This window comes from Tetrao urogallus (genome assembly GCF_951394365.1).
Source record: "Tetrao urogallus genome assembly, chromosome: 1".
NCBI classification, from domain to species: Eukaryota; Metazoa; Chordata; class Aves; order Galliformes; family Phasianidae; genus Tetrao; species Tetrao urogallus.
This window is the reverse complement of record NC_136813.1, coordinates 182052722-182075582: the sequence shown is the minus strand read 5'-3', so window position 1 is coordinate 182075582 and position 22861 is coordinate 182052722. Positions and strand designations below refer to the sequence as shown.

The 22861-nt window shown below is 38.5% G+C and overlaps 1 protein-coding gene across 3 annotated transcripts in view; it reads left to right on the top strand.

Annotated features, from left to right (window-relative positions):
* Positions 1 to 22861, top strand: part of MAGI2 (membrane associated guanylate kinase, WW and PDZ domain containing 2) — a gene marked incomplete at both ends in the record, with an annotated part of 716521 nt that overhangs the window by 490603 nt on the left and 203057 nt on the right. For all 3 annotated transcript variants that reach the window (XM_079534500.1, XM_079534499.1, XM_079534498.1), the window contains one exon: positions 4491 to 4570. In XM_079534500.1, coding sequence (XP_079390626.1) covers positions 4491 to 4570 — 80 coding nt within the window. The remainder of the gene's footprint in view (positions 1 to 4490; positions 4571 to 22861) is intronic.

Genomic DNA, 22861 nt, shown 5'->3' with positions numbered 1-22861 from the left:
CATGTATTAGTTCAGTCATTGTAGCTATTAATCAATATCATGGAAAATGTGTAAGTATAGCCTTTATAAATCTGCCCATTAGTTATGAGGTATGGTAATTGCTGAGTAATGAAACGGTGGCCAGTGGAAAATGCTGGTGAAGCCACAGCTGTATTTTTCACAGGATGCTTCTGTTGCATCGCTTCATGCTCATTCAGGCAGTGACAACTGTTCTGAACGTTTGTGCATTTGTTCCACAACCGCCTCTGTTATTCCACAACTCATTCATAACTAATCTGCAAATCCTCATTCCCTTCTCCTTCTGGCCTATCTGCAGGACTCCTCCAAGAGCACACATGGTTAGATGTAGTGGTGAGGCAGGACAGCTTATCCTCTATGCGTTTTACAGGATTTTTAGTGCTTAAGACACATTAAAATGTTCACAGCTTTTGCAGTGGATGTGTGTCAGAGTTACTTTTGCCATTGGATTAATTGGACCATTTTACTCTTCCTTCTGTCTTCTTATCATTGTTAAAACTTTCCTACCAGGGCTTCTTTTAAATTAGGTTAAAAACTCTTGGAGCTAAATGCTGTCGGTAGCTTCTACAGATTCTAATCCATTGCAGATCTGAATGTGGAAGAGGCAGAGCACTAGGACTCAGAGGAGCTGACATCTTCCCTGTGTTGTCCCTGCAGCCTGCCCTGGGACATTCAGACAGCCAACGCTACCAAGCCCTCATTCTTCCTCTCATTTTCAGTCTGTCTGGAGAACAGACTGCCTCTTTTGTGTCTCTGCTGTTGGCTAAGATCAGTTTTAGTCCTTTCTGGAAGACATAAAACAGGAGCTTATTATAATAGAGTACAATCATAGAATCATTTAAATTGGAGGAGATCTCTTCAAAGGTCATCTAGTCCAACGCGCCTGCAATGAACAGGGACATCTAAAACTAGATCAGGTTGCTCAGAGCCTGGTCGAGTCTTACCTGGAATGCCTCCAAGGACGGGGCTTCAGATTAACCTGAACAACAGTATGGTGTATGGAAAGAGAAGTATCTTTCCAAAGCCTGAAACTCTAAAGCTGGCACAAAGCAGATAGGACCCTGCTGTGTTTACCTCCTCAGTAGCAGAGAAGTAGACATACAGAGACAACCACAACGCTGTAAAGCAGGAGCACTTATTTCCTTCTTTTACAGAGAGACGCATGGTGGTAGTCAAGTGTTTACTCACTGTAGGAGTGCAGCTGCGCTGGGTACCTGGTTGCTGAGGTGATCCGAACAATTGCCTCTAAGGTGGTTTTGTAGAGATGTTAGAAAATGGAGTTCGTAGAATTATAGAATAGAATCATAGAATCATTAAGGTTGGAAAAGGCCACTAAGATCATCTAGTCCAGCTGTCAGTGCATCCCCACCATGCCCAGTATGCCATGTCCCTCAGAGCCACATCAGCGCTCTTCTCGAACACCTCCAGAGACGGTGATTCCATGTCCTTGGGCAGCCTGTTCCAATACCTCACCAATCTTTCCAAGAAGAAATTTTTCCAAATATCCAATATGAACCTCCCTGGTGCAACTTAAGGCCATTCCCTCTTGTCCTGTTGTTAATTCTGCATTCGTTCAGATAGGGTCGATCTTCAGAAAAGGAAAAGGAGTTCTACCATATGCTGGAGCACCTGTCTGGAAGTACTTGAAGCCCCATTGCAAGTGATTCCATAAATTTCTGTACGAATGATAGAGCAGGTGTGGAGCAAGGGAGCAAGCACAGAGATGTATAAGGAGCAGAGGGGTGATTTTCAAAAGGTACTTTGGTCCTTCTGCTTGCTTTAGATAAAAGTTCTTGTGGACAATTTAAACTTTTGATGAATGAGACAGAAAGTAGAAGAGGAAATTGGGTGTTGTAAGACCTCATCTAGATGAGATACCATCTTCACTCTCTGAAATGCTGCAGACTGAAAGATCGTTCTCCTGCTGGAAAAACTGTTGACGTTTTTATTTAGTTTTAGTTTTGCATGGAATGGGCACAGTGGACAAAACTGGAAGACAGTAGTCCTCCTGGCTTTATGAAAGCCACATTTATGCTGAAGGGAAACATAGCTGTTTGCTTGTTGTTGCTTTTGGTTTCAACAAAACCCTCAAAGGATGTAATTCAAGCAATTCACACGTTTAAACAATAACACTGAATTGGGCTTATTTTCAGCTTGGCACCTGTCTTTGCAGAAGCCTGGAAACTCATTTCAGGCCTATTCTAGAAATGTCACAGGGATATTTTCAGCGCTGGTGAACTGGTCTGTTCTGCTCTCGTGCAGTCTTACAAGGCAAACACCAGCCAGCCAGCTTACAACAGAGTTGGCCATTAGCACTGCTTCTGCCACTGGGTCTTTTGGTGGTTATGGACAATTGCTTGCTGTCTCTGTGACTCCATTTTCCCACCTTTAAAATAGGAGTGATGGCTTTTATTCCCTTTCTAAAGTGCTTTGAGATGCATTTTATATCACAGCAAAAATTCCTAAGTGTAGTCATATATTCTGCTCTTTCAGAGCTATTGGAAACTATCTGTGAATCGCTGCAACCAGTGGGGGTCCCTGCAGTCATTCAGAATTGGTAGCTGGGAGTCAGTGGCGACTGCACAGACATGCCCATATTCCAGAGTTGCCACTGCAGCTTGTACCGATAGCCCGAGCTGGTGCCTAGCACTGGCACTGCTAATGAGGCACCCGTAAGTAGCATGGAGCTCAGTGTGTGCTGCTGGCTGCACCCAAGGAGCTGAGAGCAGCCCACGCTGGGCTCCACGCTGCCGCAACAGCATCACTGCTGGTAGCTCCACTAGTTAATTTAAAGCTAGCTCAAGTATGTCTGCACAAGCCGCAGCTAGGCTGTGACTGCGGTATAAAAATAACCCTACAGGAGACCACAGGCAGCCAAATCTTCAGAGAAAGCATCTTACTTACATTTGAAATCAAGCATGGGCAGATGGCATTGTTTCAAATTTGCTTTACCTTTGGTTTGTTGTTCTTCATATTCTGCAGATGCAGCCATGTTCCTAAAATAGGTGGAGATTTCATTTTTCCTCCTCACCTGTCACAAATGGTGTTTTAGACTAGGATGTGCTTAAGATAGGAATTTAAATGCCTCAATTTTCATTTTGTTTGCCATTTTAACCGTGCATGATGCTCACCTCCTTTTTTTTTCATTCAAAGTGTGTAGGAAGACTTAATATTGTGACAATAATGCTGAGCAGTAAGTACTATCACTATTTTCAGAGATGGAGGAATCAAGGCAGAGGAAAAAAATTACCTGCCAAGGCTTAAACAGTGAGTTAAGGTGTGAGAAAGGGCTGGTACTATGCATTTATTTTTCCCTGGTGGAACCAGTGCTGTTTGGACCACGTGGACTGTATCAGTCCGCAACTCACCAATTAACCATTGCATCCTAAGCCATTTTTTGCCAGGCCCCCAGTTTTTCTACACCTTATGCTAATGTTTATAAGAGAGGTCTTAAGTATACTTTACAATGACATAGCAAATTAATAATAACCTAAATAATTCAGTACTATATAAATTGTATGGAACAAGCATCCTCCTAGGGTGTATCATATAAATAAAACATGGGTTAGAATGGACTATGAATGATGGTATTGTAAGAAAAGCATCTCAAAACATAAAGGAGTAATGATCACATCCTTTTCTGTTTTATAATCTTCCTTCTTTAACATACTTTAGGAAAAAAAAAAAAAAAAAAAAAAAAGGTTCCAAAATCCAAATGCTTATGCTAAAGGTATACATTGAAAAAATCTTGGTTTAATTCTCATTAGGTGTGTTAAGTGTCAATTCATTTGACAAAATTATCTCTTAGAAAACAGTTCGCATCAGTTCAGTGCTATTTCATGGCTGATTCCTCAAAGATCTATTCAGAGTATAGAAAGAAGCCACATGATTCATTCAGCTTGTGCATATCTTTTTTATCTTGATAGAAGGATTATCTATGAAGAGATAAAGGTTTGTTAAACAAAGTATCATTAATCACTCTGTCCGGAAACATAGTCTTTGCAGGAACATGCCGTAATTTGCATTACTTTCGCTATGCCTTGCCAGTGCTGCTGGTGAGAAATAAGAAACCTGCATTTATGAAAAGGACAGGTTTAAGATGAAAATAATTCTATCCGAAAACTATGAGATTGGTACAGAATCCTGCCGCCTGCACTCATTCAACGGGAGAACACTGTATTTGTAATAAATTCCTTTTGCTCTGGATGAGTTCTGCATTTTCAATGAGGTTAACTTGGCAACATTCTAGTTGATTTTAATAAAAATAGCTGCTTTGAGGACAGGGAGCTGAGGTTGCCAAATTTACAGCTGCCTTGCACAATTACTCTTACACCTCCTTCAGGGCTACTTAGAACCAGTAAGCAAATTAAGTGTATCGATTGCAATTTTGTTGGACTAACCCTTTTTTCTTAAGGAATAAACTTGATTCCTTTCAGTATGTGTCTGCTCAGAGTGATCTCTTTTCTTTTCAGCCATAACACAAAGACAACATCATGGCTGGATCCACGACTTGCGAAAAAGGCTAAACCTCCAGAAGAGTGCAAAGAAAATGGTAGGTTATTAAGTTTTCGTTGCTGCTCAGAGGGGATTTGCCTTTGTGTGTGTGTCTCTCTCAGTTCTTACAAAAATCAGGCATTTGGGGGAATGATGAAAGGTGTTTAATTGCTGCTTTGGTTACAAGCCATAAGTGATACCAGTTCTCAGTGTGCCATGTGTTTCTGCTTTTTATTCCCCTTTCTGATGCTATCCAAAGCTGAGGATCACAAGTGTGTTTTCTGCCTGTTGTGTGTGTGTGACTCCGGGACTGACCCTCTCCCTCATCTCCTACAGAGAACTTTGGTCTGCAGAACAGAATCCCTTTTCAGATTCTGAGCTTTTAATCTACAGGCGATTCAATGCATAAGGGAAGCTAGCAGCACCGTGGGAATATGAATATTGTTTGATTTGTACTTAAAGGTACAGTGCTATGCTGTTTAGTAGCCAATTTAAACAAAATAGCGTCTGATAAAGCACCGTGTGGGAGGGAGAAAATAGATCTGTGTCTGTCCGAGTTTGTGACTGCATTTGGGGGTACTGTGTTGTTAAGGGTTTAAAATTTATCAGTGTAAATAGTATGGGGATGCTTAGAGAGCTGCGGCTGAAATGCAGGAGAGATGAGTTGTATATCGACTAACTCAACGAGAGAGATGGAATAGACATCTCCTCAAACTATTGCTTATGCACTCAGTATGATTTTTATTTTTCCTCTAGTAAAGTTTCAGGGATCAGAATCATTTAATAAAGCCAAATTAAATATGCACAGTGATGGATCTTTTTTCTGAGGAATTTTATTTTACTGTTTAATACTTCAGTGTAAATTAAATGAGCCAGTTAAGAAGGAATGATTTCTAAAGAATGCTTCTTGTTTTGCTATTATGAGATATAGACAATTAGATTCATGCATGCTATTTACATTATCTCAAAGCATTTTGATATTTTAAACTGACTAATAGGCTTTCTTGTACTGCGTCTGATTTATTTTAAATTTTCTAAAATGCATTACATTGTTTAATGTAGATATTATTAATCGAAAGAAAACTCAGTGCAATTTAGGGCTGATAAAGTGTCACTGAAGAGTTGCTGGTTGTGTGAAATTTAGGGGCAATGATTTGGTATAAACTGTTCCATTTTTGCAGATGACTTCTTTTTTGAAAGGCTGCTTTTTCTAAAAATCCCTTCTTTATTTCAGCAGTAATTCTGACGTTCTCTTCTGACATCAGAAATTACATGTCTGAATGATTTTGTAATGCTTATTCCAGCACTTACAACACTAGTCCCTGGAGTAAATTCTGTTCTGAAAAGAAGTGTTACTGAAACAAAACAGGGGCACAGGAGTTCTGTATTATAAATCTCTCTAATTACATATATGAAGGAATACACACAGAAAAAACAGGAGAAAAATCCAGCTATATTTATAAAGTAACGTACCACATTACTTGGAGTGAATGTGTGTTGCTTTTGCTTTTTCTTTCTTATAACTGTTATACTGAGGTCACAAAAAATTCTGAAAATAGCAGTGTTTGATATAATTTTAAATGAAGATCAATGCATTAAAAAATAGCATTATCTTACAGATATTTGACTACTAGATTATTGAATGAGGATAGTGTTCTGGGTCATGCTGTACTTTAAAGTTACTCACCTCATTAATGCAAAGTACCTGAAGTGAAGCTTGAAAGAGTACGAAGAGGTCTTGTATTCTTATAGAGGTATAGAGGTTGTTCTTGCAATGTCCTCCTCTTTTCCTAAAGCTCTTCAGTTGCTCAGAAATTGCTGCTGTGGTTTTCTGGTGTTTGGTTGTTTGCTTTTTTTTTTTTTTTTTAATGTCCAATACCTGCAGAAGAAAGTCTCTTGAAAATGCTTTAAAATGACTATACCTTGCTCTGAGGTCCTCCACCATGGTGCTTGTTATAGCACACAGGGGTATGGAATTTTAAATTAGATTTAATGTCAGATCAAGGAGTAATACATGTAAGTATGACTTGGTTATCTTATTTATCCCAAACATCTTTTCTGTTACATTTCATGATTTATTATGGCACATTTTTACTAAGAGATAGAAAAATTTAGAACATGCTGAGATAGGAAATGATACTTAACGTCCTTCCGTATCGCTATCTGCATAGCTTGTGTTGTCAATACAGTTCTTCTGCAATATTTGAAACTTGTATTGATTCCCTGAGATATACTATTATGCTCTTATCACCTATCAGATCTTGCTGTCAAGTTTTCATCTGAACAACCCAACTTTCATATTCTCTTTCTGTGCAAATCCTGCCAAATCCTTCTTCATTCTGCCACCAGCACACCATCTCCACCCCGACAAAGTCTGAGCAGTGTTTAATATTTGAGTCTTCCTGATGTTTTGGTCTAACAGTACTGAAGGCCCCCTCTGCTCCAAGCATCTCCTCTTCTCTACTTTCAGCTCTTCAATGTTCTTTTGCCAAAAACTAATTCTCCACATTCCCCAGCATTCCATACGTGCAAATCTTGGTGCTCATTCACTTCTATTTGAAAGTCTGAACTAACCTTCCAGCACATCCTTCCTCTTGGAAGAAAATTTGACATCTTTTCCAAGACACTGACAAGCTCTACCATGTTAAGCTTTCTCTGCCTTCATGCTGTGAACTCCTTCTTTTTTTCTTTAATGACAGACACTGCTCTTACCCCCTTTGTAGGTCAGGAGGTTTTAAGGGCTGATTTTTATTTCTGTCTCTGTCATGACCTTCTGAGTGAGTTTCAGCAAATTACTTTGACTTTTTCTCCATCAGATCTACTTAGATGGTAGTTCTCTGAAGCAACACTGCCTCTTTCTTTGTTTGCATGGTGCTTGAATTTCATAACAGCAGGAAAGAGAAATGGCTGGCAGTGCAAACTGGAATATTTTACACATTTCTGGTATCTTTCAGAAAGTCTTGACTTTTATTTTCTTCTCTCCTGAAAACCAGAATTAAAAAATTGGATTTGTCTGATTAGAATACTTCTTTTAAATTTTTTCTAGGTTTTGGTGTTTTGTTTTTTTACATGAAAAATCATAGAATCATAGAATGGTTGACCAGTATTTGTCTGCAGATAAACGTAGTTCTGCACGCTGTAAGCCAGATTCCCTGGTTGCTACATTTTACATAAAATTATAACACATAGCAGACTTCTCAGATGTGCATTCTTACAGCTATGTTGTGTGAATGGTCTGCTAACAGAGTCTGTTCTTTGGGAAAGAATATGGAAAAGAAGTACAAGTCCCATAAGGCAATAAAATGTAGTCTAATGTGGAAATGAAGAAATGAAGTAATTTAATTTTTCAAATTCTTTAATCCATTTCAGGAAAAATTCCATTCTGGAGAAAATTGGGGATTAAACATCTGCGGAAATTTCCTGAGATCTGAAAATCACATTTCACTTAGTTCATTTCTAATCCACTCCAATCGATAGTAGTCTCCATCACTCTTGCTTTTTATGCCAACCTCCTATCACCTAGAGTCAAAACTATAAATAAAGCTTTGATTTCACCTATTATCATCTGTCATGTGCCTTTCCATCTACTCTACACCCACAAACTTGACTGAAAAACGATGTTTATTTAGGAGAGTGGAGTTGCCTTTTGACTTCATTGACTGTGCATACCAGCTCTATTTTAACAATGAAGGGGCCCAGAGATGTGGTTCAGGCGTAAATACCTAGTACTTTCAACTTCCATATACCCGTACTTTGCCACTTCAGGCCATGTAGGACTTTTCACCCTAGCCGAAGAGTTTTCTCTCACTGCTTAGTGAGGTACATGTGGTACCATGCAGATAGCCATGAATTCAAGAACTCAGTTCTTCTTCCATCTTCAAGACCAACTTCATCACATTGATCAATCATCTCTAAACATCTCAGATCCTAATCTCCCTTTCTCCAATTTAAAAAAAAAAAAGAAAGAAAGAAAGAAAACTGGTGATTTTTTAATCGTTATTATATAACTGTTTTTTTAATTCTTGATATATTTAGTATGCCAGAAAACAAAACAAAATAAAAAACTTGAAGGTGAATGTTAAATTCCAAATCAAAAGGATGGTCTCTGATTAGGCCATCTGTAACCTCAAAGTAGTAACTGTCTTACAACAGCAGGAAGCATTCACATGAGTACACAGGCCCACTTTTCCTTACTTTTTTCTAAAAATTTATGTAGTACATTTTTAGCTGGAAACATTTCATGTGAGACACAGGAGCACGTTTTTTCTTTGCTGACCTCTTTAAAAGGTCTTAAGAATTAAGAAAAAAATATTATAATATGATTTTGTGTTATCAGTGCCTTAATGCTAAGAAATAGTTCTTTCTCAAGATCTCACAATTTAACATACAGTCCCACTTCGTGTTGCTGGTCTAAGCTACTGCCTTGCCAGTTTTTGCATACCCCTGCATACTAATACTAGAAATAACTGAAATCCTGCAGTTAGTCTGCAGTTGACCATTTTGCTTGTTTCCAGTAGGTGTTCTTCCTCTCTAAACCATCTAACTCTGGTAGAAAGACAGATTTTCAGAGATGGAAGAAAGTTTATATGGGCAACTCCGACTCTGTTGTTATATCTCCACAAATGCAAAACAGGAATACTACACAAGTATTTTCTCAAATGTCACCAGGCTTTGTTAAAATTAGTAATTTTTCATATCATTAGGTTCTTTGATTGTTGTTAAAAAAAAAAAAAACCAACAACAAACAACGCCAAAATCTAGGACTTTCTCACCTTATTTAGATTTGATACATCCCATATTTCTTCAAGAAATTTTAGTATCTCTGCCATGATTAAGCTACAAAATGTCTATGTTTGCATACATCTCCTTCCTTTTAGCAAGTACAAGTGGCTCCACTGTTAAATCTATGCAGAACTCTACAGAAATTACCACTCAAAGTAAATCACAAGCATAATAAGAAGCTATTTGTCATTGTTTACCTGATTCTTCATCATCATGTAGTAAGATGTCATCTCTTTATATTTGCATTTTGTAGATGCACTTGAGGTCTGCTGTTTTTATGGGTGAAGCATTACTTCTTGATTCTTACATCTGTTTTCACTGGCCACCAACATGTGAACTTCTGTCTTGTATGGATACTGTTTGTGCATTCCAGTGCCCACTAGTGGCAGTGTGTAGTAGCTACATACTCATCTGCAGATAAGTTTTCATTTTGCCAAAGCAATAGTAACCTTGCATTTGAAATCAAAATTTCTGTTTTCTGGGAAAAAGAAGTTGGGGCCTTTTTGGTGGGTTGCGCTGCATCTGTAGCAGAGATTTACATGTGAGACTTGTGCAAAACAGTTCAGGTAAGGGAAGATAGTGAAAGGAGGAGGAAATGCCATACCATGCTGATTAGGCAAAGCATCAGCAAGACATCTTACATCTACAAATCAAGCCCTCATTTCTGTTGAATGAATGGAGCCCACTATGAGCTGAGAGAGGACGCTAGGAAGCTTTTGGGCTTTTTAAGAGCTCTGTGACCCTGAGTACTGTCTCTTTCAATAAGATATTATGCTTGTTGCTTCTCTCTAATTTTTCTCTCTGTGAGTTGTAAAAATCTTTTAATTTTTTTTTTTTTTGCACGTTTGTGGGGTTATTTTTGTTTTGCTTTCTTTTGTTGCTTTTTTGTTTGTTTTTGTTTGTTTGTTTGTTTTTTTAAGTTGGTTCTGAAAACTTCCTTTAGGATTCTCTGGTATTTTCTATCAGAAAGCCTGAGCAGCTCCTGAGCCAGGGGACTAGGCTGTGATCTCACATCTTTAGCAGCACACTGCAGTCTATTTATTTTATTTATAAAATCATTTTCATTTCTGACAGTCTTTTGAGGTCACTTTTTCTTTCTGTGGGAGAACATCATAAAAATTCTATCAGAAAAAGTAATGATCACATAGTGTCAAAAATCAGTCAGTTACCAGAAGATGAGTAAATCAAAACATAAAAAGATCAATAGCCAAAATACATCATTCTGACAAAGATTTTGCATAACTTAAGAAGAAACAGCCTCAGTTCTTCCGAGATTACCTTATGTCATTCCATCCACTTCCAGCCTCCCTGTTCTCCCACTCTCCCAGGCTCTCCCAAGACTTTGTGGGTTCCTCAAGTTCCAGGACAGCCTGCAGGCTCTGAGCAGGCTGGGCCGGGCCATCTGCTGTGCTCCCAGTGTAACGTTGTGGGTGCAGGAGCACCTATAAGGCATCTTCCCCTTCACATTTGCTGATTTTTACATATCATTTAATGTGTTTATCTGTGAGACATCTGTGACTCAGCTAACTTTAGTTGAAAACTAGCGATACATTCAGACTTCAGCAGACAGACAGTATGAACACACAGAGTTCATTTGCCTCAGACACCAAAGTGGAAAGAGATACCAGCTTTGGAAAAGTGTTTTTTTACTTGATCACCATAAAAATTCCTAGAATTATACATGTCATGATTGATATCTAATGTTAAGCAGTAGTTGCATTATGTGTTAAATGGTACCATTTGTTCCATTACAATCAAGGGTCTACCAGCATTTTTATTTTAAACCCTATTTCCAGAGAATTATATTTGGTGTTGGTGAGGAGAGTCTCTTTTTTCAACTTCGAACTGGCATAGATTGTTGTCTTTAAATTCTGGGATGTTGTTGGTTATTAAATAGGTCAGCATATTAAATAATGTTTTTATGTGGAATGATACATCACGATATATAAAAAGGCCTCCACCTATTTTGTTAGCAGTGCATATGGGCGCTTTTTCAAGAAAACTGCCTTGGAGAATTTTAGCTCAATGTTCCTTTAAAACATACAGCTAAGCTACAGATGATAGGATTGCTAAATAAAGGCCACAGCGCCTGTTTCTAACAGAGTTTTCTGTCCGTAGTATGCGACAGCCATGCAATTCACAAAAAGCTAGTTAACCTCTGTTACGTTTTATTGTGTTTTTTTGTCCTCATTTAATAAAGAATAGCTGTCTACTGCATTGAAAGACTTTCTGTGTAGTCATCTGTCCATCTCATAAGAAAGTGCAGAGATATCCAAAATGAGTTTAACTCTTCACTGTAGCTATTTGGAGGCTGTAGTCTAAATATGACCTGGTATTTTCCATGGAAAATACAGGACTGTTTTGTCTCGATATGTACACATTTAGTAATTGCCAGCAAGAGAGGAAGTTTGGGATGAATGACAGATGTCCAAAGGAGTTCCTCTCCGTGAAGGGAAAAGCAGGGATTTCCCTGTTGTAAGGGATCAGGTACTTGCTGCAGCATCTGATAAGTGATGATCTGGTGCCTGAAAGGGAATCTAGATCTCTTGTTGGGTATTTATCCATGGGTAGAGGATGGAGTACAAATGATGAGCCACTGTAGAGACAGAGACAGCTGAAGACAGAGGTTGATCACTTGCTTGCGTCTTAAATATTGATCCAAAGCTCAGTGAAATATTCAAGGATCTGAAGTTTTTCCTCTGCTTACCAGCCAGAGCATGACCTCCTCTGCACATCCTCTTGAGGTTGCTGCTTATCCATGAAAAAAATGTTAGGAGACCTATTTTTTTTATTTTAAAACACATAAACTTTCTCTATTACAACTTGGTAAAGATACTGTGCTGTAAGTGTGAGAAACATGTTTAGTAAGCTCCTCTGCCAGATGGAGTGCAGAATATAGTGTCATATTAATCAATCCAGAGAGAAAATATGAGAGCAACACAGAGCATGACATTGTCCCTAGACATTTTAACCTCCTTCTCTGGGATGGGTTGAGTTGCTGTGCCAAGAACTGTTGGTTTTTTTCCAAAGGGCAAGTAAGCAGTGCTTGCAGGGTTCAACTGAGAGCACCATGCACAGATGAGTAATTTTGCTGCAAATTTTTAAAACTGCTCTGCAAATGCTTTTTAATTTAGGCATCAAAACCCTTCCTACTGAGTCACTTTTGGGTAGAGACTGCCCATCACACACTCCTGCCTGGTGGCTTTGTGATACGAACAAATGACTAGGAATTAGGAAATTGATTGACAGACTACCGAATTCACTTTCAGTTGTGACTTAAATCCAGGTGTTTCCAGATGATAAGAATACTGCACCTTTAAACCACAGAATTATTACTTAGTACTCTATTTTGCAATGTACTAACCCTTTTTTTTAAGCAGCATTTAATGCCATCAGTTTTGTAATGGATCTGTCATTACTTGTAATAATATTGATCACAATAAGTTTTTCTGCTATTTAAGTACAGGCTTTTTTTTTCAAGTTGCTTTTTAAGATCTGAATCTACTAAATAATAAGAGGAAATCTCTTGAATATTTCTAACCATTTGAAAGGCATTTTGTGCTGGCAATGCCAGCTGGAAATTCATTGACTGAAAAAAAAGCCTTCAGTGGTGAAGGCACAGTAATGATAATACACATAAGAATGGGAGGTTCTTCATTAGTGGTTTTTGTTTTCCTGGGAGTTCAGAAGATACTTCACTGGACAATCTGGGTGCAGTGACACATATTCTGAGAGAAAATCTTGTTCATCCTTGAGTAACACTGAGGACAGAAGAGCCGTCCACATGTCCATACTTTGGTTGCCCGTGCCTTGGGGCCAGCCCTAGGCAACCTGCTGCAATCTCTCCAGAAGAAGCCTGAGGTGCAGGAGTGCTTCCTTGAAGCTTGCTTGTCAGTGTGATAGATAAGTCCTTTAAGTTGTAATGGACTATTAAGTATTGCGTTGCTTTCAGAGCCATTACAGTTTCTCATTATAGCAGATATACAAATCCCTGTGGAGTATTAACCTTAATCTTAAATAGAGCTAATAATTGCAAGGAGACAAGAATGAATAAAAGTAAGAATGTCTATTTTCTCTGACTGTTTAGCTAGTACTTGGCTGTTGTGTGCTCAGCGCTCCCACTACTCACCTAGATTGTGTGTTCAAGTGGGGAGATCACTATGTCCCACAGAGTCCTTGCCTGAACAGGTACTGTCTGACAGCAACTTGCAGAGACAAGATTGTCTCATGGTCTTAGATATGGAAAAGCACAGGCTTTCATTCAAATTAGTTCATGACATTACGAAAAGAAATCCATTCAAGTTTCAGTGTTTTATGAACTAGTGTTTTGTAAGCACATCATTTGTGTGGCTGGGAACTTGCTTGTAAGACGCTCTGAGATTTTGAGCTATGAAGTTATATTGCTGATATATCGTTCCCTTAAGGTTTAAATGTTTATTAAAGCATTTAGCATAAATATCCAATGTAAAGAGTGCAGTATGTTCATTAGTGATATAAAATGTAATGAACATTTATTTTAAATTGCAATAGGTTTGATTTGTAAAACTTTTGCAAATTATTATTTGATTTCAGAATAAAATAAACACATTTACCAATGATGAACTTCTAAACATGGCCAGAAAGCTGAAGCTAGCATGTTAATGCAGCTTGAACTACTGAAATAGGACCAAGGCTACATGACCACCACAAAATGGGTATTTTGAGTGGCGAAATGCATGGCAGTTTGAGTTTCTGCTGGTTCCACTGGACCTCCTCACATTCAGTTTCTAATAGCATCCCTTTTTCACTTTGCTGCCAAGTTAACTAGCTAAGCTTAAGTAGTTTTCAGCTGGAATGCATAATGAAATTTAGAAAAGGAGGGAGAGGGATTTTTAAGCTCATCTGGAAAAACAGGGACAGAAGTTTAACAATTCACATTTTAACGAGCTATAAATTGGATTGCACTCACCACTGAAGCACATAGCAAATCTCTTGCTGACTGCATGAGGTTGATTTTTGCCACCAAAGTACAAATATTGCGTGGTGGATGCTCCAAATTGGAAAATTCCTAAAGAAACTCATTTCACATAGAAAAGAATTCATGAAGTTGTATTTATTTAGCAAAGATTTTTCTAAGTTTGCAAGGCCTTAGTGCAAATGAAGATCAGAAGGTTGAAATTTCTTCTGAAATATTATTTAATCGTAAATAGAAATCAGACTACGTGATTTTTAATCCTATTCTCTCTATAGCCTTAATCCTTCAGTCCTTGACCTCTAAATGGCAATGAAGCATGATACGTTAAACAAAGTAGACTTGTGGGGTCATACTCATTACAATATGACCATCTAGCCACATTTTTATTGTTTCTCCTTCCTCTGGCTTTTTTATGAAATCTCTTGTTTTTAACAGAGATTATTAATTAAAAAGGAATAGCAATCTTCTCCTTTTTAAAAATCAATTTTCATAATGGCTTTATTTTAAATTTCTTCCAGAAGGTCAGCAATCTCACTGCATCTAAAGCAGAAAGTGATTTGATATTCTTGACTGGAAAGTTTGCCTTGTTGTACTGACTTGTTGGATATTTCCAGGCAACCAGTTCAAAGCGTATTGTTACTACAGAGGAAATCGAATGGCTCACTAATAACTCTACTAACACTCACTGTTTTTCAGATTCCTTAAAAGGGAGGTTATTTTTCATTTTTTCAACATTCTTTGATTGCTCTTTGCATATAACACAATGTATCTACAGACTAGTGAGGATGAAAGCAAAGTTCTCTGTGCATTAGCAATTGAGTTTCACAAAATACACAGATACCACAGAGTTTGTCTTGAGATTGTCCCCCTCTACTCAGCTCTTGTGAGGCTCCATCTGGACTACTGCATCCAGGCCTGGGGTACCCAGCACAAGAAAGACATGGATCTCTTGGAATGAGTCCAGAGGAGGACCACTAACATGATCAGAGGGCTGTAGCACCTCTCCTATGAGAAAAGGTTGAGGGAATTGGGCTAGTTAAGCTTGGAGAAGAGAAGGCTCCGTGGAGACCTCATTGTGGCCTTCTAGCACTTGAAGGGGCGTATAAACAGGAGGGGGAACAGCTCTTTATGAGGGTGCATAGAGATAGGACAAAGGGGAATGGTCTTAAACTAGGACAGCCCCATCCCTGGAGGCATTCAAGGCCAGGCTGGATGTGGCTCTGGGAAGCCTGGTCTGATAGTTGGCAACCCTGTGCATAGCAGGGGGGTTGAAACTAGATGATCTTTAAGGTCTTTTTCAATGCAGGCCATTCTATGACCTAAAATTCACTGTATTTACAGCTTCCTGTCTCCCATGATTGTTTTTTTTTTTCCTTTTCTTTTTCTTGCTTTATTTATTCTTATATGTATGTGTATATGTATATGTATATACATTATTTTGTAAGTTCTGTGCTTTGACTCCAGACCAGTCTCCTCAAAGTGAGTGCTAGAGTCCTTGTTAAGAAGAACTGGAAAAATCTGTCTAAGCACAGATGTCCTGTATTTAAGTTTTGACAGATAAAACAGCACTTTACCTGTCTTTCCTGACAAATGTCCCACAAACCCAGTGGCTGATAAGCACTGTTTGTATGAAACAAAAAATGTAGTGGTACAATTTCAAGCTTTCCTCCCAAGTGGAAGGAACATGTAGGTGTTTAGTATGTGGATTGTGGCTGCTGCAAAACAGTTGGGAACAGCAGAACTGTATTTTCAGTATTCATACTGGAAGGCTTTGGAATAGTGACTATAAAATGTGAAAAAGCATAAAAGCATAGATGTGTAAAATTCAATGCAGACTGCATAAAAAGAGATTTAGATTTGTGATGCTTTAAAATACTGAAATTGTTTCAGAACAGAAATATAAAAAGAAAAAAAAAACTCCCCAGATCTGAGAAAATTCCCTGAGTCCAGTGAAGGTGTGGGTAAAGGACTGGTGGGTCCAAGCAGATGCAGTCATCACCGAGAAATTTTTAAATCTAATTAAATTATACAGACTACCGTCTAATGTTTAATCAAAATAATTATTTTTGATTGCACATTGTGGTGAAACATTACATTTTTGTTGCCTATGAAACTGTGAAAATGAAGAGCAGATACATTTTTCTTCTTTCCAGCTGGATTTCTTTAATGTAATTTCTCTTACGTACACCCTGATTTCTCCATTTTATTTTTTTTTCATAAGCAATTTGTAATTGTAGCATACCTTTTTTATTATAAAGCATACTCTTGTGACGTGAAGGTTTTCCCTTAAAGAACATCATTCTACACTTTTTACTCCTTTAAGAAAATTTCAGTGATTCCAGTTTTCCTGTTATGGAAACAGAAAAGCTCCATTCATTTGGGTCCATGTGAAAGATGAGGACAGACCCCTTGTCTGCTTTAAAAGGATAACAGCTTTAAATAAAAAGAGGGTAGATTTAGATCAGATATGAGAGAAATTCTTCCTCACAAGGGTGGAGAGGCACTGGAACAGGATGCCCAGAGGTGTGGATGCCCTATCCCTGGAAGTGTTTAAGGCCAGGTTGGATGGGGCTTTGAGAAACCTGGTCTAGTGGGAGGTTTCCCTGCCTTTGTCATGGCAGTTGGATCTAGATGGTCTTTAAGGTCTCTTCCAACCCAAACCATTTTGTTATTATATCTGAACATTCTGTTCCGTCTGTACAAAAAGCACCCAAAATAATTGAGTATCGATTTCAAAATTAAACAGTTCTAGACATACTACTATAGCCTCTGATAGATCCATCACAGTCGTGCTTTCATGAACATGAAAGTGTTTGCCACTGCTCACACAAGATGGAGTGATTTTCATATTGCGACTTTTGCTACCATCAATTTTCACCATTATAAACATGGTGAAGAAGGTCAGACATGGCAATTTCTGAACTGATGTATTCTGTATACTTAAACACTCATCTTTAAAGGGTTCCCCTAATTCCCTTAATTTGGCTAGAAGAATCATGCCATTTCTTTCTGGTTTGGCTGCAGAACAGGGAAAGCTCTAGCCCATTAGTTGTTTTGGAGGGGCAGAGGAGGCAATTTTGTAGAATTTTCAGTCTCATCTTTTTCAGTGTGTTTAGTGGGGGTCTTTAGGCTATAGGCTATTGCCAGTTATAGCCTTCATTGGTATTCACTAAAACTGCCATATATTTTTGGTGGTCCACTTTGTAAAAAGCAACTTATCAGTGTCTTTTCTGTTCCTCATTTGTCTGTGGCTGATTTCTGTGTCATGATATTTCTACTTGGGCATTTTGTCACTACCACTATCTGAACTATTTTGCCTCTTCACAACTCAGAGAATATGACTGTATTTGGAAGGTGTACATTAATACGTAAGACAGAGCACAGGTGCTCTGATGAGTAGTGAGAAAGATACAGAAATATCTTAAACTTTATGACTGCCCAACTATTAAAAGACATATTTGTTTGTTACAAAAGAGGCTTTCAAAGTTGCTTGAACTTTGAGTTTTATCCCCTTCATATTTTCATTTTTCAAATGTGTGAAACATTTTATGACCTTATTTCTTCTGTTATACTTCTTCTCATACTTCCCTATGACATCTGGTTAGCATATATCTTCACAGTGCATTTGACATCTATCAAGTAGTTCAGATTATTCATTAAATGTAGGTGTTAATTTTTGAGAAGTCAAATTTTATTTTTGGATTTCTGCTGGTCCAGTGTTCTCTTTTGTTTTGCTGGCTGAAATGGAATCAAATACATACTTTTAAAAGAGTAGACATTAGCCTAGTAAGAAGTAAAAGAAAACCTTTTTTTCCCCCAAGTGTTAATCCTGACAGCTGTGAAAAAAGAACTGAAGTATCTCTTCAGTCTGTACCATCACTAGGTAAGAATAAGAACTGCAATGAATTAATGTTAATATGGGAAGGTAATAAACATACTTTCATGTATTACTCAAGCATGTGTAATAACGAGTGATGTTCGTACAAGAGAATAGATAGCTTGAAAAACTGACTGACGAATCGTATTGATCAATTTTTATGCTAATATTGTAAAAATCATGCAGATTATTTTTTTAAAGAATCCCAGATAGACTATCCATTAATGAAAAGAGGCAGGGTAATGCTCCAAAACCCACTGAATGGCTTTTGTTGAAATCCACTTGGTGGAAAGATATTTCATCTGCAAGGAGGTTTGCCTTCTTCTCAGCGTAGGCTCCAGTTATTGATCGACTTGAAGGGTTTCCTATTCAGATGAGGAGCGTGCTTTTGGAGATTTTGTTTATGCAACAACCAATATTGCAATTATGTCTTCATGAATATTCATTCCAGAGAGAACAATGGATATTCTGATGGCAGAAAATTTGTGTTCAAACACTGTTTATTCTGGACTGTGTACATATTCATGATAAGTTTTCCCTCTTTCACTTCTAATGGATTTTCAAAGAGTGTGACAGCAGTCATTGACAATTACATCATGTCTCATAGCCAAACTGCATGTGTGCTGGCTTTCTTCCCATGATTATTGGGATGCTTAATAACAAACAAAAAATCAGTACACACAAACATTTCTCTGCCATCCATAACGTCTGAGATACTGTTCTACTTATATTTCCTTTGTTTCTTCTTCAGATTCACAAAAATTTAATAGCTTTTTCTCTCTTCTGAATGTTCTCACTAATGATCTGACTGGTAGAAAGGCCATATAGGATCCTAGATTTAAAATATTTTTTACTTACTTCACTTCTTCATCTGAGAAAGATATGTACTGTTAGATTCTTATTCCTTTTCTGGGGTAGCAGTTGTGCTCCATTTTGGCATAGTAATTGTCAAATACTGTTATTACCCAAAAAAAGGGGAAAATGACAGAGCAGCTATCCACGGGAAAATGACAGAGCAGCTATCCACATAACCTTCCCAAACTGACCCCCACATGGGCTTCCCACAGGCTGCAGCTCCTCAAGCACTGTCCCCTTGGACAGCAGCTCCCGCAGCCCTCCAGCCCCACTGTGGGCTCCTCTCTACAGACTGCAGCTCTGGCCCCTGCAGTGGTATCCATGGACTGTGTAGCATGGGCTCCTACATGGCTGCATGTGGAGATCTGCTCCGTGTTGTGCTCATGGGCTGCAGAGGGACAGCCTGCTCCTGGGCTACAGGGAGTTTCTGCTCTGTGCCTGGAGCACCTCCTGCCCTCCTTTGGCACTGACCATGGGGGCTGCAGGGCTGCTTCTCTTCTATTTCTCTTCTAGCTGCTGTTACACAGCAGTTTTTTCCTTTCTTTAACCTGCTCTCTCCAATGTTGCTCATGGCTCTGGTCTGACAGCGTGGACTCTGCCCATGGACTGTCATGGGACAGCACTGGGCTCTGCTCAGAGGCAGCCTCTGCTGCCCAGCACTGCCCAAACCTTGCCATGTAAACCCAGAAGTTTTCCAAACCAGGACATGCTTTAAAATGTTAGTTATGCTTCACATTCCTATTGCATGTTCAGTGTTGTTGACATACCGAATTTGCACATCTTTCAGAGAGCATTCAGTTATTAGTTTGGTCAGTGCATATACTTCAGACAAAAGTGGGAGTGGACATGTTTATCTCGCATTCCACCGACCTAATCTAGCTGTTCCTGCCGTTCTGATCACTGTAAGTTCTGAGCCACTAGTTCTCTGTTTTGCTATTCTGCTCTCCTGATGTGTGCAGAGATCACACTGATGTTGCTGTAGGGAGCTATATAGGGAGAGTAGAATATTGAAATTCATTACTATCGTGTACAACTGAGCGGAGATGTTTGAAGTGGGAATGTTGCCCTTCCTTTTTGCTGTTGTGCTGTGCCTTTCATATGCCTCAGTGCCCATCAGCTGAAATTTTGTACAAACTTGTTCTGAATTTGAGGTTGAAATAGTGCCACCATAAATTTGATCCTTCTGAGAACTGAGACTCAGCTCTTACTTTTTAATCATTATGTGTGGCCAAGTACTATTTCAGCTTTGCATATATTCATGCACACCAAATTTTGCAACACCAAGAAAAGCAAGATAAGCCATAAAACCGATTGAAAGAATGGTGGATGTCTTCTCGCTGGTTCTCGTTCTATGCAGTGTATTCCCTTCTCTGTAAATCTTTGACTTTAATGCCAGAGACATGTTTTCTCTACAAACCTAAAGTGTTGTCTTTGGGAATTTCTCATCAAAGGAGCTGAACTATAAGGCACGCTGTGATCAGGTGTTCCTGGACTGCATAACTCACACAACACGGACAGTTGTCATGCTGTGATGAGAGTCCCTGATGAGACATGGCAAATTCTTCACTACTTTTTAAGTTAAAATAATATATGGCTAACACTGAATTGAAATGAATGCGGAATATCTAACATAGCTTGCATTCTACAGAAAGTGGCTAGTGAGTGGGGCTTTTTCCTAGCGTTAAGTTTATTCTTCATTGTACATTCATATCTATTCTTTAACATAAAAAGAAAATCTTGGAAAATAAAGCCAACTCACTCAAACTTTTGGCCAGAATGATACACTAGGCCTTTCTCTGCATTGCAGTTCTTTTCAGTCTTTACAGTTTTCATAGACTTCAGCCAAAATTGTGAAAGTACAGTCCTTTAAAAAGTGTTACTATGTCTGTCTGACTGTAGAAATCTTTTGTGTCCAAACATACATGTGATGGTGACTGGAAAGACTAGATATCTATAGTTTTAAAGCTGCTTTTATTCCTGGACAGATGAAATCTGCTTTTCATTTTATTTTACCTACTACTCTTTTTTTTTTGCTGTTCTGAAAAATTACCATTATGATATTAAATGAATGAGGATTGTATAAATCACAATGGAATTAGAATTAGAATTCTGGAGATTTTTTGTGTTTCGAAAGCTGAAAGAAAGTTGGGCCTTGTGCTGAACAGAGATAAATTCCTCCTTTACACATAATGAGGAAAACAAAATAAGAACATAAGGTCTTTTTTATTGGCTCAGAATAGCTCTCTGCCTAACCTGTGTCCTGTGTCTAAGTACGACTTAGAGCAGATGGTTGGGAAAAAACTACGAGAAGCCAAGCAGATATAATCTTCTCACACCTTCCTACTTTCTATCTCCCAGTTTCTTAAAGTAATGCTGAGCTGGAGGCTGCATAAGGTTCATTGTGCTTAACTATCCTTTATGAATGTGTTTAATTTCTTTTCAGGTCCATTTAAACTTTCCTATTTCACAGCCTCTCAGGGTAATGAGATCTACAGTTCAGTTATGTGTTCTCTAGAGATGAAAAAAGCAAAATAAATGTTTCTTCGTTAGATGGCTCTTGCTGACAATTTCACTAGGTATCAGGTGGTATTAATAATGCTTCTTTATAATGAAAAACACTAAATAATAATTCTCTTTACACTAATATATATTATTACTAATGTCATATACTGGTATCACATGCAGTATCTGTCCAACAGGAGAATCACAGACCACTGAATCTCCCTTTGCAGACAACTTCTTACCAGCTCTGATGGCAGGGGCTGCCCCTGCTAGCTCAGCTTTTCAGGGGAGATGGCCACAAGTGCAGATTCTTAGGATGTTAGTGCTGTATTGATGCCATAATGATGTTTACTGTTTTAGTCTCAATTCCTTTCCTGAGATTGCTGATGTTCTCTTTGGTTTTGTGTGCTGCTGGGCTTAAGCACATGTCTTGAAGATTCTTTTTTCCCTGAGTGGTAATAACTTTAGAGCTCGTCATTACATATGTATGTGTATTCAGAGTTAGGGTTATTTTTTTCCAACGTGCATTTCTTCGCATTTATGGAGTTTATCAGTTAGCATTATGAGATTGTTCTTCAGCTTCTCACAGGCAGCTTTAATGTGATTATCCTGAATAAGCTTTCAGAGGCTTGAATCAATCTCCCAGCATCAGGAAGGTGACTTCAGAATCACAAGATCTTAAGAAAGAATGTGTGACAATTTTTATTTACCTTCATTTTACTTGATCTTTGGAGATGACTATTTGCATTCTTTATCCACCAGTGAAATTGACTAAAACTATGCTAAGGCCAGAAAGAGAATTAGCATAGTGATCCTGTTTTTGAAATGGCAGATTTAGGAATGCTTGATAACAGCATCTCAGTCTAATTATCTGAATTGAATTACTCCACAGAAACAAAACCAGCTGGCCCAGTTCAGTGATGTCAAAGTGGGATGTTGAAATCCACTGCTGAACACCGTGAGCTTTGTACTGTAGGCTCCTCCAGAGGGTGTTTCATCTTACCTTAGCTTTAATGCTTAACTAGATATATATTAACGTTGTAGCACCCCTTTGCTCCCAGGCATTTGAGAAGACGTCAGGGCACACTTGCCCTGGTTGTGAATAACACTGGGCCTTTGAAGTAGCTGAGATGCTTCACATTCTGGTCTTGGCAGGCACCAGGGAAGGCCTTCACATTTATTGATCCTGAGGCATCTAACCAGGGTAGGAGAAATTGGCTCTGCTTGAGGGCAAATTGGCCTGATGCAGCAGCAGAGACAGCCACTGCCTTTCTTTTCTTTCATGAGACACAACAAGCCTTTCACACTTGCCCTTTATTTCCACTCCTCTGCAACCTCCTGTTGATGTCGTGCTACTAAAGAGCTCGGTAGGAGGTGGA